Here is a 15,095-nt window from a genome sequence, read left to right on the forward strand (position 1 = left end):
AAAAAGAGAAAGAGACGAAAGGCTATTCGAGAAATTCGAGAAGAAACTATGCGGTGATTGCTCGTGAAACGACCACGTTTCCGCACCGTGTCGAACGGGAATAATCCGTTTCTCGTTTGGCGTGCCGCGTCTCGAAAGACGTTCCTCTCGATAAGCGAAAGGTACGGAACGATAAATAACACATTCGTGACGCGAGGAGAACTAAAAACGCGAGATAAACGACACACGGCAGACTTTATTTTACGCGCGCGTCACGTTCGATCTATTTGTATTACGACGTACCGTGTAACATTTACTTGGACGCGCGTGTGAGTGCGTGCGCGCGGACGCGAGCGTAACAGTTGCATCGTACGTATTATGCCGCGTTTATAGTAATCGGCGTTTTATACGGCCGAACGGAGGGAGTAGGTCGTGCTCTTTTCCGCAAACGTGTTATAAACGTTAAGGCGTATTCTCGCATAAGGATCTCGGGCTTTTTACTCGGCCCACTCTCGGGAGGCTAAAGACCCCGACACACCTGTAGACGAGAGAATCTCGAGTCGCGAACGCCGGATAGGAGGACAAATCTCCGGGAATACCTCGAATGTATCGAAAGTTCAAGGCGAACCGTGGTGTCCTCCTCCTTGCTCTCGCCGTTTCCTTCGATTAACGATCACCGATTCCTATTTTTCTTCCATCGCCTTTCGAACGTACATAAGAGTCGCTTTATATTTTTTCTTTTTTTTTTTTTCCCCCCGATTTCTCTTGAACTTAAGATAGATATCAAACAACTCGAATCAAAGTCGTCAAAGGAATCATCTTTTTTTTTTTTTTTTTACGATACATTCGATATCTCATAATTTCTGCGTTCGTGGACAAAGGTCTATAGTTTTAATGTTTAATCATCATGTGATATTTATTTGTAGATTTCTTTCGGATAAAGAGATGTGTTTCCGATTTAGATAACGGCGAAATTTTTCGCGTTTCCAGGTAGTTTCGTTAATTATCATTTACACCGCGTTAATTGGCCGGTAAATATCGCTACTCGTATTTATTCGTGTTTCTGCTGCACGGTGCGACGGCGATGTTTCGCGCGCTACGTTTAATTTATACTCTCCCGAAGCGAAGATTCTCAATTGATACGCTGCGCGTCGTGTCTCTGACGCTCGTAGCTCTGTTCATTCAAAGATGCCTTCGCTTTCTCGTATACTGTATCTAGCATCGACCGTTTAATGCTCTCCATCGAATTTTGAAAACAAGGAATATTATATCCTCCTATTTTGTCGCCCGATTTTCGAGCCGGGAGAATCTGATGCTCTAGAAAGAAAGAAGAGAATAAAGGGAAACGTATACACATATATCTCGTGGCGCTTATTCGTTCTCACAGGCCATTAAAAGGGCGCGTTTGGAGGTCGTTTCGATGATAAAATCGAGGAGCTAGGAGATCGGTTGTCGTCGTCGTCGTCTCTCTCTCTCTCTTTCTCTCTCTCTCTCAGATAGGTTTTTCGAAGGGGAGGGGGGAGGTGTAAGAGGGAGGCAACGCGAACCGCACGACGGCGACCAAGACGACGACCACGACAACGACCAAGACGACGACCAAGACGACGACGAAGACGACGACGGGAGAGAAGAGCAGGCAAGCGAAAGAGAGCGTCGGTGCGAGAGTGTCTATTTACGAGTTGTCCGGCGCCGTGATGTCCGGAGTAAAAATACATCGTAGTCCGTATGCTGTGCGCCACACAGAAACCCTCTTGTAATTCTCCAATGCTCTCGAGCTGCCTGCCTGGCTGCCTGGTTGCCTGTTCGCCTGCTAGCCTGCCTGCTCGCTCGCTTGCTTGCTTGCTTGCTTGCTTGCTTGCTTGCTTGCTTGCCTGCCTGCTTGCTTACCTCTCCCTCTTTTCCTCTTCTCGCTTCTTTCCCTTCTCTATCCTTGCCTCTCTCCACCTAGCCCTCTCTCCCTCCCTTCCTCCCTCCCTCCTCCTCCGCCCTCCCTCCCTCCTTCCCTCTCTCTTTCTCCTTCCCTACTTCGAACTCTCTTGGAACGAATCCAACCGCTCCCGGAGAGACCCGCGACATGTAGCTTTTGGAACACACCGCCGCTCTGTATTCTGCTATGCCACCGATCACGCATCCCGGAGATAGATTTTCAATTTATTTCTCTCCGCCCTCCCCTCCCCTCGCATAGCCGATTTTCCTGTTATTTTTCCAACCAACGGGGGAAAGGTGTGCTTCTCTCGAGTCGATCACGGGACGGATGAGTCGGAGTGGGGGACGGCGGTAAAGAAAGGCGTCATCCTCGAACATCGTACGAAGAAAAAGTGATAATTATAATTATTCTCTTCGAAGATGGAGAAGAGGAAATATAAGAATTTTCTTAATCACGATCGACGAATGAATCGTTGAAGGGGGAGGAGGAGGAGGAGGTATCGGTTGTTTAAAGAGATCGAGGGATCGATAGTTTTTTTTTTTTTTTTCTCTCTCTCTCTTCTCTCCTTTCATTCTTCTTATCCCGCGGGCTGGTGTTCGATGGCTGGATCTCGGGAAACGAGATGCAGCTTAACACGGTCGATCAGATATATCCCCGATTGGATAATGCTCTTAATGTTAAAATTACGTCAAACGTAGTTCTGTTCCGCGGGTATTATTAACCGTGTAAGAAGATTTGTTTCTCGCTCGAAAATACCGCGAACCAGTGTGCACGATACCGGTGCCGATTTAAACAACTTGTTTATGTCCCTCGTTGATCGTTTAAACGAAACGCATTAAGTCATCGTGCATGGAATGCAAACGGGGTGACACTTTTGCCAAAATATTAAGAGAAGCCCGAGTCTTTTGCCGTCCCGTGAGGCGATTCAAGAAACGTGTGAATTGTTCGGGGAACTCGTGGCCCTCTCTCCCTCTCGCGATCAGTTACAAACTTAGAGAACGAATTTCGGGAATTATTATTATTATTCGAAAATGTTGCTTACGTCGAACGTGAAAAATTTGCCACGCAAGATGAATCGGATCGGATAGATATATATATAGGTGATACATCGTCGTTCGGTCGGAAAATTTCGATGTTGGAGCACACGGGTGTCGTATTAAGCGTGGCGCATGTTCGTCCGTTGTCTAAAATTTCTTTGGAGTCAGGCAAGGTAGGCTGGTTCGCAAAGGTATTCGTTTCACGAAGGTAAATAAGAAACGGTGGTGGACGGTATAGCGTTTTCCACTTCCTCCCGGTTGAAAAATGACACGTGAGTAAGGTAAATACGTTAGATAGAGGGAAGACGACGGGATCGGCAAATCACAGCCATTAGCCGCTATTTTTGTCGACCGAGAGACGCGTAGTGTTTTCGTGCAACTAAAGTCGTTTCGAACTAAACGACGTGGCTCCGCATCCTCGCCCCCGTCACCTAACCAGCCGCTATGCTTCGCGATTTAATTAACCACGATCCTCTTCCCAGTGTACGCAAGAAGAAGAAGAAATTAATTCGACCGGGTGCGAGTCACGTTTTCAAGGACCCACCCGTTTTCCCCCCGTATAGGAGGGAAATTGTGCGCGGTAACTTCTGAAAATGGAACGGTTCAGGTTCATTACGTACGCAGAAACACGGTACACAGTCTAGCCCGCCGTTTCTGTTTCCGCGAAACAGCTTTAAAATACGATACGATGTCTTCGAACGCGACCACATTTCGAATGTGGTTTTTTTCCCTTTCTTTCTCGATTCTTCGAGAACTATTTACCCCCGATTTACGACGAATCGACGAAGGAGGGAAATCTCTTCGGGAGATTTTCGGGGATAAAGCGCGCCGGCCTCCATTCAAAGAGGAAAAATTTCGTGAAATACATTTTATTCGAGACGTTAAAACTCGTGTGCTAACTACCGCTAGGCGCCTGCTGTTACTCCTTCGCGTCGTCTTTTGAATGGAACTATTTTTAGAATGCGCCTACTATATGTGGATAACTGTACGTGCCGTGGCGTATTCAGTTTCTGCACGGAGCCACGCTATACGTACAAAATAGCACCACGTCTAAATGTGTTATAATTTTATTTTCCAGCCACCTGACGCGAACCACGACATGGGAAGATCCACGAAAAACAGCGGCGGCAGCGAACGTGGCGGCTGTGGCCGCAGCCGTCGACAATGGAAAATCCTCGACCGCCGCTACCAATTCTCTAGGTCCGTTGCCCGACGGATGGGAACAAGCGCGTACTCCCGAAGGAGAAATCTATTTCATTAATCATCAGACACGCACCACTTCGTGGTTCGATCCAAGAATCCGTAAGTTTCTGATCGCGTAGGTTGTTACCGATAGAATCTTTGCTTCACTTCCTTTCCTCCCTCGTCTTGGATAATTTTTATTCGGATATTCGATCGAACGAATAATTATCGTCATATTTCAGCTACTCATCTCCAAAGGGCTCCAACCTCAGGTGCAATGTTACCGCAAAATTGGCTTCAACAGCAACAACCTACAGGTGGTGGTATTCAGAATAATCAAACATTGCAAGCGTGTCAACAGAAACTTCGCCTCCAGTCGCTACAAATGGAACGCGAGCGTCTCAAACAACGGCAACAGGAAATTATACGTCAGGTAATTACACGAGTGTGTTCGATCGCTACTGTTTCCGATATTAACGCGCCGATATTTTTCACCTGTAGCAAGAGCTAATGCTTCGACAGAGCACCACCGATGCCGCCATGGATCCATTTTTATCGGGAATCAACGAGCAACACGCACGTCAGGAAAGCGCGGACAGTGGTCTGGGCCTTGGCTCTGCTTATTCTCTTCCTCACACACCGGAAGATTTTCTTGCAAATATCGACGATAATATGGATGGCACAAGCGGTAAGATAATGTTTCATATTTAGCATCGTACGTAGTATAATGATAAGGATAATTGGTTTAAACATTTTTCCATAAACTTTCGATTCGTTTCGCAATTTCGGTTTATTTTATGTATCAGTGTTAAAAGCCTTCTTTTGTTTTTTTTCTTTTTAACAGATGGCGGCGCACCCATGGAGACCCCGGATCTTTCTACTCTGAGCGATAATATCGATTCGACCGATGATCTTGTTCCATCGTTACAGGTACCTATTGGAATTGAATCGGTATATTTAAAAGTAATTATATAGAGTGTTTCGTAATCTTTTTTTTTTTTGTAAACTTTGTTTTTAGCTGAGCGAAGATTTTAGTAGCGATATTTTGGACGATGTGCAATCGTTGATAAACCCTAATACGACAAAACCTGAAAACGTGCTGACGTGGCTGTAGTATGGAGGAGGGAATTGTCTATGACAGGCAAGCGATTTATGAAATTGATTCGTTACAAAAAAAAAAAAAAAAAAAAAATTGCAATTTCAATACGTCTAAACTGAATGGAACGATTCTAGAGGATCTTACCAATAAAGTAACGACTATTCCATAAAAAAAAAAAAAAAAAAACGCACGTGAACGAGAGAAAAATTTAAAGTTTAAGTAGAAATGGAGCCTTAATTACGACGCGTTATGCTCAACGTATATACGAACGTGTATACAGCAACATTCGCAGGGTGCCCTAGAAATGTTGACAATCATGCGGATGATCGTACTTTTTATTGAATTCTATACCGTGAATTTCTTGTTATTTGACATTGTTTGTCGAACAACAAAAGATGGTAAAAAATGATGAAAAATTCGAAGCCTTAAAGTCTAGTGTTCATGGCAAGCTTGTCGAGTCTTCCTGAAGAAAATTTTTGAGAATGTTGAGCAGGCCGTATTTATCATATATGAGGCTTCTGGTGGAGCTAAGTTTATCTTCATCTTTTTTTGCCACCTGTTGGAATCGAATAAAGAATACGATCTTTGATATTGTATTTCGAGATTTTTAGGACATCTTGTATGTAAATGAAGAACGTATTCGGATCCTTTCTCTTTCTCTCTTGTTATTAGAGTATTTGAGTGTTCGTATGTTTGTATGCGTGTATGAGTGCGTTTGTCCCCAACATTTTGTATATAAGTTTGTATTTCTATACTAAAGCATATATTGTACGTTAGGGAGCAAGAGAAAGGACTGAATATTATGGGTAATAAATATTTAATGTGCGTACCGCTCGGGTTAACGAAGGGAGAGCGTAATGGAAGAAAAAAAGCTCGATATACTTCCCGATAGTATGGAGTAGACAAGTAAATTGTTGTTTAATTATATTTATATCACGTTGGTTTACAACAAAAATCTGATATCATGACATATCAGATTTTTTTTTTTTTTTTTTTTTTTTTTTTTTTTTTTTTTTTTTTTTTAGGATCATCGATCTCGCGTGTGATTTAAATTTAAAAGAAGGAAAAGAAAAGAAAAAAAACATCATACCTGATGTGTTCACGGAATTTCAACGTACGTTGAAAGATCGTGAAACGAAATGAGAAATAAGTGCAATTATTATGAAAATGTGTAGAGGGAAGATAAAGGAAAAAAGAGAGGGAAGAGGGTATGATGTTCGATATTTTTATTCGAATATTCATGTAGCGGTGATCTTTATACAATATTTACGGAAGCAACGGCAGCGTCTAAAAGTATCGAAGCATTTTTAACACACGGACACACTTGTCTATACTTTGAAGTTGACATATGGAGTAAATCGTGTTACGTGTATGATTCAGGTTCGAAACAGATTTCTTCGAATCGTGTGTCAAATGTAAGTATATGTATATATATATACGTACGTATAAGCATATGTATATACACGGTATATATATACACATACATATACACTACAATCGAGTGTCGATAATGCTCAGACTATTTTACAAGCGATATGCTTAAACGAAGTGCCTTTTCATTGCAATCGATTAGAACGACGATACTGATCGTCATTTTTTAAAGCAATAACCGTCCATACGAGATGTTTATGAATGAACATGTGGTAATTGTTAAAATAGACAAACACGTTTTTAGACCCTTTTAAATACTTTGAAGAGGGGAACACAAAATGAATATATATATATTTTTTTTATATATAAAGTCTATACTTGTTACGAATTGCAGTTATTGGTATTTTGAAATCACTGTTAGATTGTAAAATTCTCTTACGTTTTATACTACATACAGTTATATAATGGAGATTACAAAAGGAGAGTATATGATATTTATAGATTATCTTTAAATATCTTTTAGCCTTAAGGATTTTTCCCGTTCTTCCTTCCCTATGCTTTTGGGAGTAAGAACGTCGAAAGAAAGAAAGAAAGAAAGAAAAAAAAAAAAAAGAGGCCGTTAATCTTGTACTTTGTCTACGTTTCTCGCGAAACAACCTGTAGTAATGGTTATTACCGAATAATCAAAGCGACACGGTAAAGAGGAGACAACGTGCGTACACGTATATTTAGTTACATGGCAGCTTAAGTGTAATACATACATCATTAAAAAAAGAAAAAAAAAAAAAGAAAAAAAAAGAAAAAAAGAAGAAAAAAAAGAAAAAAATAAAGAACAGAGGAAACGGAGGTTGACGTAACTTTCTATTGTTAGTCCGAAATAATGCGGCGATAACGTTGATAAGTTCCGTACCCCAGTGATAACGATCACGCAATCATCGAATTTTATCCGACTGATTTATTCCATATTTTATGTTTTTATTTCAGTAGTTAAAAAGAAAGAAAAAAAAAAAAAAAAAAAAAAAAAAAAAAAAAAAAAAGAAAGAAAGAAAGAAAAGGGAGAAAAACAATTTCATTTTTCTCGAATAATCAAAATATTATCTTGTTAAACTTTCCTTGTTGATCATGGAATATATTCATTGTTATTGAATCGTCGCAGTTACGTCTGCCAACCGCGATTGTGTCCATCGAAGATCATGTAATGTTTCATTAAGAAATTAGAAAAAAAAGAAAGAAAGAAAGAAAGAAAGAAAAAAAAAATCGGAAAAAAAAAAACGAGAGAAACAATCGGAATTGTAAAGCTCTCCTGCCTTTTCCCGTAGTAAGGAAAAGTTTCGGAGATGCAAATTAGATTTTTTTTCTTTTGTAGTTATTCGCACGCCTGGTTTCATCTTTCTACTAGCCGTGCGAGTAGCGCGAGTATTCGACCTCTTTTTATTTTTTAATGAAGTAATAAAACGATCATGTAATATTCATTCGATATTTGTGTTACTATCTGTATTATTCGACTGAAACTTGGAAAGCGATCGCTATGTATAGTAGCAAACGTGTAGCAAACATAAAACACAGTAGACCTGATTGATGATGCTTATTACGTCATCTGTCTAATAATAATCATTATAGAGCGAAAATATTTTATTATTAATCTCTTTTATCGACGAAGATTTCTGTGCAAAAATTATTATTATTATTATTATTGTTATACTTAGACGAATATTAAACGATTACATAAACGAAGGCACTGTTTAGCTTAAGAAAATTTATATCAAAACAATTGAAACAGTTTAATTAAGTAGTATGCATTTGTACATATATTATGATTATTTTTTAAGAAGCACAAAAATTTATTACTTTAATCTACGATGTCTACTATGTTTTCTGTTATAATGGTTATTATATATCCGATTGTAATGCGAATTTTATACGCGAAGATCTATTTCTTCTTCTTTTTTTTTTTTTTTTTTTTTTTTTTTTTTTTTTTTTTTTTTTCTCGTGAACGCGATCCAGGAAAGTTACCATCGTTAACGAGGATCATGTAATCTATGCGTATTACATGATATATGCATTACTCTCGATGCGATAGCTTCCAGGCGTGTCAGGTCAGATACATTTAATGTATTATTTTTATTGCTAGTTAACGATAATATTAATATTACCATACCGTATCTTGCTTTTAGTCTAAACTCAATTTTTAGTTGTTACGTTCAGGGGCGGGGGAGCATCGCGTGGAGGTGGAGATACCTCTTGCAAAGTGCCTTTCAATTTTAACTCAAGGAAAAAAAAAAAAAGGAAAAAGAAAATTATGTGTTATTTCACGATAATGGAAAAATCGTTTGTTATATAACAATCGAATAACCGAAAACAGAAAATAACCGAAAACAAATCTTGAAACTCCCCGTGGGTGACGCATCCATAATATCTGAGATTATACATACTACTACGAGAAGCAATTAGTTGTTTAATATCAGTATTTAAATATGCTCATTGGCAATAATTTGTGACGTATACATTTTTATATCGGTAACAAGTGCCTTAGTAATAACGATAATGATAAATATATTGTTTACTTACGTACTGACAATCGATGTTCATTCATTACCTCTAATTTCTCGATGATTTCTCTCTCTTTTTTTTTTTTTTTTTTTTTACATCCTTTCAAGATTACCCAAGCTCCAAAGCAAACATGTTTCTCGCGTTTCTCACATTTGAGAAATATCGCGTCGTCGTATGTATTCGTTTCTAAAGGAAAAATTCAAATCTCGAAAGGGGTCGAATCCCACGTTATTCCTTCGCCATATGACGTAACTGCCTACCATATACGGACGTAGTCAATCTCGATAGGTATGTCCCATTTACCACGCGTAGTCCCACGCAAATTGCGGAGGCATCCAAGTCTCTCATTTTTTCCCTCTAAGCCCGTCCTTGCGCTCTCTCGGCTCGCCATTGTTGTTAGTCATCGAGGCGGCCGCCTCGTTTCGCAGCCGAAATGATCGATCGACGAAAAACTGGAGAGAAGCGGGTGTAATGCCCGTGTTCTTTTTCCACGGATATATAACTCGGCATCGTAGGCATCAGCCATCGCTTCTGGGACGAGATGGAAGCGGCAGATTTCTGATTTGGCAAGGGGTGGGTTTGAACGGCGATGGGGAAGGAAGGAAAGACGGCAGTTTGCGAGGGTGGCCACGAACCCCATGACGTCCCGCACGCTCCACGAGTATTTTTATGGATTCTTCCAAATGCGTTCGATCATTCGAAACGCCGTTCCCTATTTATGTATTCCTCCCTCGTTTCCCTCGATACTTAACAAAGCCAGGATTATTCCGAACAGTGTCGATAGAGTCGTTTCCTTGCGCGTACCAATTAAAGAATAAGATATTCATCCATGATGAAAAGATACTTTTAATAAACGAATATTAATACACACATACACATATATATATATATATTACTATTATTACTATTCCTATATAGATGGAGAATCTTTGTATCTCTTCTTATAGATTTTCTAACGGAACAACCAGAATTTTTGGTTTCAGAGTTTGTTTTTTCACAAAAAAAAAAAAAAAAAAAAAGAAAAAAAGAAAGAAAGAAAAAAGAAAAAAAACTGGTTTTGTCAAATTTGTGTCGAACGGTGAACAAAAAATGATGATCCCCTGTCGAAATAGTGCGGTGAAAAAAACGGCGGCGTGGGCCGGACGAAGATTAGCGAGTGGATACCTGGCCTTTTTCAACCCTTTCTTTGCGCATCCTTTCAGCAATGGAAAGTATTCAGAGCCTCGAATTGTCCGCGCCCGCAGTTTTTTAAGGTCCTTTCAGAAGCTTGTCCACGCAAAGGACCTCCTCGGCTTATCCGGCTCCCTGTTACCTTCCCTCGTTGCTCGTGAAGCGAAGCGAGGTGAAAGCATTCTCTGGGAGCACGAGAGCTTTTTGCGATGTAACGGTAAAAGGTTATATTTCCTCGGAATGTTTTTTTTATTATTCGGCGACAAAAACTTCAACCGTGGAGGATGCGCGACTTATCATCAACACTGGAAACTGCAAACTCGAAGATAGGATTATCTTTCCTTGTTTCGAAAAAATTCGAGAAAGGATTCGAGGAAAGGATTTTTCTTTCTCTCTTTTTTTTTTTTTTTTTTTTTTTCTTTTTACGCTATAAAATAAACCCTATCTCTTCTTCGAGGGAGGGGAGGAAGAAGATATTAGAATGAAAAAAAAAAGAACACATTTGTCGTGATACAATAATAAAATCATTTATCGCCAATCTTTCGTTACGATACAGGTAGCTGCACTTGTACCCAAGCGATCCGATATGGGGTCGTGGTTTTTTGTGGATTGTGTAAAAACTCGATGGAAAAAAAATCCCCTATAGCGCGTCTAATACAAGCAAAAAAAAAAAAAGAAAGGGAAAAAAACTCCCCTTCTCTCAACAGGTTGATACCCATTGTACCAAGCGGGTTGTAATGCGAGATCGATGCTGCGCGTAAAGAAAAAAATTAAAACATCCCTCCCTGCAACAGGTTCATCCATTCACCGAAGGGGACTTTATAATCGCCCCCTTGTTGAAATCTATTTCACCCTTTCAAGCCGCCCCTATAACTAAAACACTTGTTTACACCGTGTTACACTCCTTTTTTTTTTTTTTTATTTATAACTAAACTTCTTTATCGTTACAACGAGTCCATTTTATCTTTATCTTTATTCTTATCTTTATTGTAATTATCTTCATTGTAATTACTCGATTCTATCGATATTATCGGGTATTCAGTTCATTATTTTACAATCTTATTTATCACGACGAATGCAGCTGACGCGAATCGATGTTTCATTCAAGGAATCAGTTTGCACAATACGATTTTCCGGAAAAACGTGTGGCTCGTTAGGCGAGCGGGCGCATATGTCGGCGTCCATTGGCTGGCAACAATCGAAGGATGACGTTGCAGATCGATCGGTGGTCGTCCCGTACCGCGCGGATTTCGTTTCCACCGGGGAGGGGAGGGGGGGACTTCTTTTTTTTTTTATGCGCATTTTTCCGTTCCTCCAAGGCCACTTTTCACGGCCCTCCTGTCGGTACAGTGCATTAAAACGCGTTTCTTTAAAACGGCCACCGTTTCTCGATCCTTTGTCGAGGATTTCCATTTAAACGTCATTCCGACATCGCTTCTTCATCGTCGTGATCTGCACAAATTTCTCTCGTGGAAGGATGCGAGAAAAAAAAAAATGTTTGTCCAACCGACTACGATTTCCACGTTGCGAATATCGCCGAATCCTCAAACAATTTTTATATAGCATTTTTATATAGTATTTTTTATATAAAATACAAAGAAATTGACAAAGATATTCGAGTTATTATTCCAATTTTTCTAATTAATCTATCTCAACTCGTTGATAGTATTAATTTCATTTTAGAAAATTATTTGTTAACGAGTTTGCTTAATATCGTCTAAAGAGAGATACAAAGAAATTGATAAAAATATTCGAGTTATTCCAATTTTTCTAATTAATCTATCTCAACTTATTGATAGTATTAATTTCATTTTAGAAAATTATTTGTTAACTAGTTCGCTTAACGTCTATCTAAAGAGAGATACTTTAATTAACGTAATTGATCAATTTGCTAAAACAAAAAACTTTCTCACGAAAATTTACAATCAATGTTCGCGCGTTAAATTAATTAAAATAAATAAAACACAGTTAACAGATCGATCGATCGAATTTATTTTTTTAGAAATAATCGAAAGGATGATCGGTTTCCAAGGTCGGTTAACCAAGTTGTAGAACGGTAATCCTCGCTGACAGTCGAGGAGCTTAGGTCGGCGATTAATGCGTAATAAGTGGTGGAGGAGGAACGCTCGTGCGCGGTCTCTCAAGGCGACGCGTGTGCCTCCAGGAATCCAGGAGGAAATTTAGTGGCGGGTACCTTGGCGCGCGCGCCGAGTTCCGCGTGTTCCTTTCAAGATTCTCGGATATATACGTAAAATGGCTCTATAAATAGGGTAGGAGAGGCGCAGCTGAGGCGGAAAGCGGAAATCACGGGGAAAGCACGCGTTTGGGGTCGTATCGTGTGTCGAGGCAGCGTAACAAAAAGACGGGGGGAGGGGGAAGAAGAAGAAGAAGAAGAAGAAGAAGAAGAAGAAAAAGGGAAAAAAAAAGAAAAAAAGAGAGAAAAAAGGGAGGGAAAAGGAGAAAAGAGGAGAGTTTTAGACCCGATGGGCGTCCCCTTCTTGCGGATTTTCAGAGAATTCGCTCATAAAGGATTCAAATTACTTCGAATGTCAAATTTTACTTCGAATGCCAAGATGATTCTAATAGTTGTAAAAAAAAAAAAAAAGGAAGAACAATTTTTTTACAACTTCGTTCTCGAACGAACGCAATTAGGCACAATACAGTTTGAAGTGTAAAAAGAGACTCGTGGTTTTAAAGTTTAGGACAATTAATGGTTACAAATAAATTTGAAAATTTGTCTTTTAAATCCGTTAACGTTTCTTTTTTTTTTTTTATACCAATAACCAACGTATGTCGATTATATCGATAAAATATTATGATCCATTTGGAATGGAAACAATTTTAAAATATATAAAAAAAAAATTATACGCAGAGGAAAGAAAAGAGGAAGAGGAAGGAAGAGAGAGAGAGAGAAGAAAAAAAAACGCAGCATGGTCAGAACAGTGTTTGAAAAGTGGCCAGAATTAACGCGTGCGCCTTGACCACCGTATGACCCCTCTTTTCCACCCCGCTTGTCCACCCCTCTAGCTTGGGGTGCCAGGAGGGTGCAGTGGCCCCATGCTCCGCCCTTTGAGGGCCGGCTTGCCCCTCGCCAGTCGATACAAAAAAAAAAAAAAGAAAGAAAAAAAAGAAAAAGCCTATATAAATGAAAATGATCAGAGATACACGTGGTTTTCTCGGTGGAAACGGAAAATCCGATTACCAAAAACGGTAATACGCTTGAAATATCTCCAGCGGCGTTGTTGTAATCCGTTGTAACGAGGCGTGGATTACCCCGCTTAAAATTGTTTTCTTCTTCCACCATGCTTCGTCAATTCAAACAGATTCAAAATATTAGAAAACTCGGATCGATTGCCTCGCACAGAAAATAGAATTGGTATCGTCTATCGTGTTCGATATAATCGTATCCTCTCTACAATTACAATCGAGGCGACGCGAGGTGATTAAACTTTTTCTTAAACCGATCGATGAGCCACCCTATTCATCCTTGATTCACATACGACGCATACGAAACGTTGTTATTAGACACCGGGGACTCGGTCATTAAGGCCAGGCACACGCGAGGGGGAGGGGGTGTCCAGTTTTCCGAAAATGGGGTGAAAATGCGATGCCAGGCATTTTCTCACCCGGCCGCGGATTCAGGGAAGAGAGAACGGCTGCGGCAGATTTTCGTTTTCGAAAATCATTCTCTCTCCCTCTATCTGGCTCCGCTTGGGGCCTGGATCCGAGTGGACAATGGTCACGTATGCTTCCATCTATAAATCTTGTATTGTCCGGCGCCGATGTTTAGTCGCCCGCATATTAACCCAGGGGTGAAAAGGCCGTGCACCCGGCATTGTTCAATAGTTGACCCCTCTCGTGGTAGCGTGACCCCCGGCTTTCTTATTTATCAGGTTACGAGTCGCACCGCTCGTAACACCGATCTACAATTCCCTCCCCCCTTTTACGTTTCTCGCGCTTTCACACCGTCCCACCCTTCGCGAAAATCTGCGATCTGAAAACGTTTCGATTCGTCCCGCAGCCGCCTCCCCTCGCCAAACGAATCGCAGCGGTCAGCGGGGAGGAATTTTACTATTCTCCATGATTCCAAGCACATACGGGGCAGCCTTTTTTCGCGCTACTTTTGCGCGGAGTAAAATTTTTAACCACCGGGAAGGAAAAGCTTCTTTGAAAGCGAAAAGAAAAAAAAAAATAAGAAATTCTGATACGAGCATAATCGATAATGGTTATACCGACCGTTAGGAAGACACGAAATCGAAATCTTTCCAAAGAAGAAATCGAAGGAAGAGGCGATCTGGAGGAAAGGGGGGGGTCCCTAGAGATCGACGATCTCGGGACACGAGCCGAGTTGTTTGAACGAAGCCGTTTCGTGTTATTAAACGTAATCCGAGGAGTGACGTCTCTCAAAGGATGACTTCCGAAAAAAAAAAAAAAAAAAAAAAAAAAANAAAAAAAAAGAAAAAAGAAACTTGTTACGCCAATATATCCCCCGACATACATTCAATGACACCTTGCGCCCTGAGAAGAAAAAAAGAGGCTAGAAAAAAATTTTTTTTCATCGCGTGCTTATAGATCGATTAGACCCCTCCTTACATTCAGTGGGGTGAGTCGAATTTTTTTGTAAACCTGTTCCTTCCGTCTAATAATCTACTTCTCTCTTCTCTCTCTCTCTCTCTCTCTTTCCTGATCTCGATTCGACGTTGGCTGCACGGAGAGCCGTTTTGTTCCGTTTTTGAGGCTGACAGCCGACTAACGATCCCCCGAGTGTGTGTGTGTTTAT

General features: G+C 40.3%; 1 protein-coding gene across 1 annotated transcript in view; it reads left to right on the forward strand.

Moving 5' to 3' along the window:
• The window catches only part of LOC122712005 (transcriptional coactivator YAP1), a 14,801-nt gene extending 5,628 nt beyond the window's left edge, over window positions 1–9,173 (forward strand). Inside the window, exons 2-6 of the mRNA XM_043931278.1 lie at window positions 4,022–4,245; window positions 4,368–4,558; window positions 4,627–4,813; window positions 4,970–5,055; window positions 5,144–9,173. Coding sequence (XP_043787213.1) covers window positions 4,022–4,245; window positions 4,368–4,558; window positions 4,627–4,813; window positions 4,970–5,055; window positions 5,144–5,239 — 784 coding nt within the window. The 3' untranslated portion in view covers window positions 5,240–9,173. The remainder of the gene's footprint in view (window positions 1–4,021; window positions 4,246–4,367; window positions 4,559–4,626; window positions 4,814–4,969; window positions 5,056–5,143) is intronic.
• The last annotated feature ends 5,922 nt before the right edge of the window (window positions 9,174–15,095 follow it).

Source organism: Apis laboriosa, unplaced genomic scaffold (assembly GCF_014066325.1).
Source record: "Apis laboriosa isolate Shangri-la unplaced genomic scaffold, ASM1406632v1 scaffold18_cov149, whole genome shotgun sequence".
NCBI lineage: Eukaryota > Metazoa > Arthropoda > Insecta > Hymenoptera > Apidae > Apis > Apis laboriosa.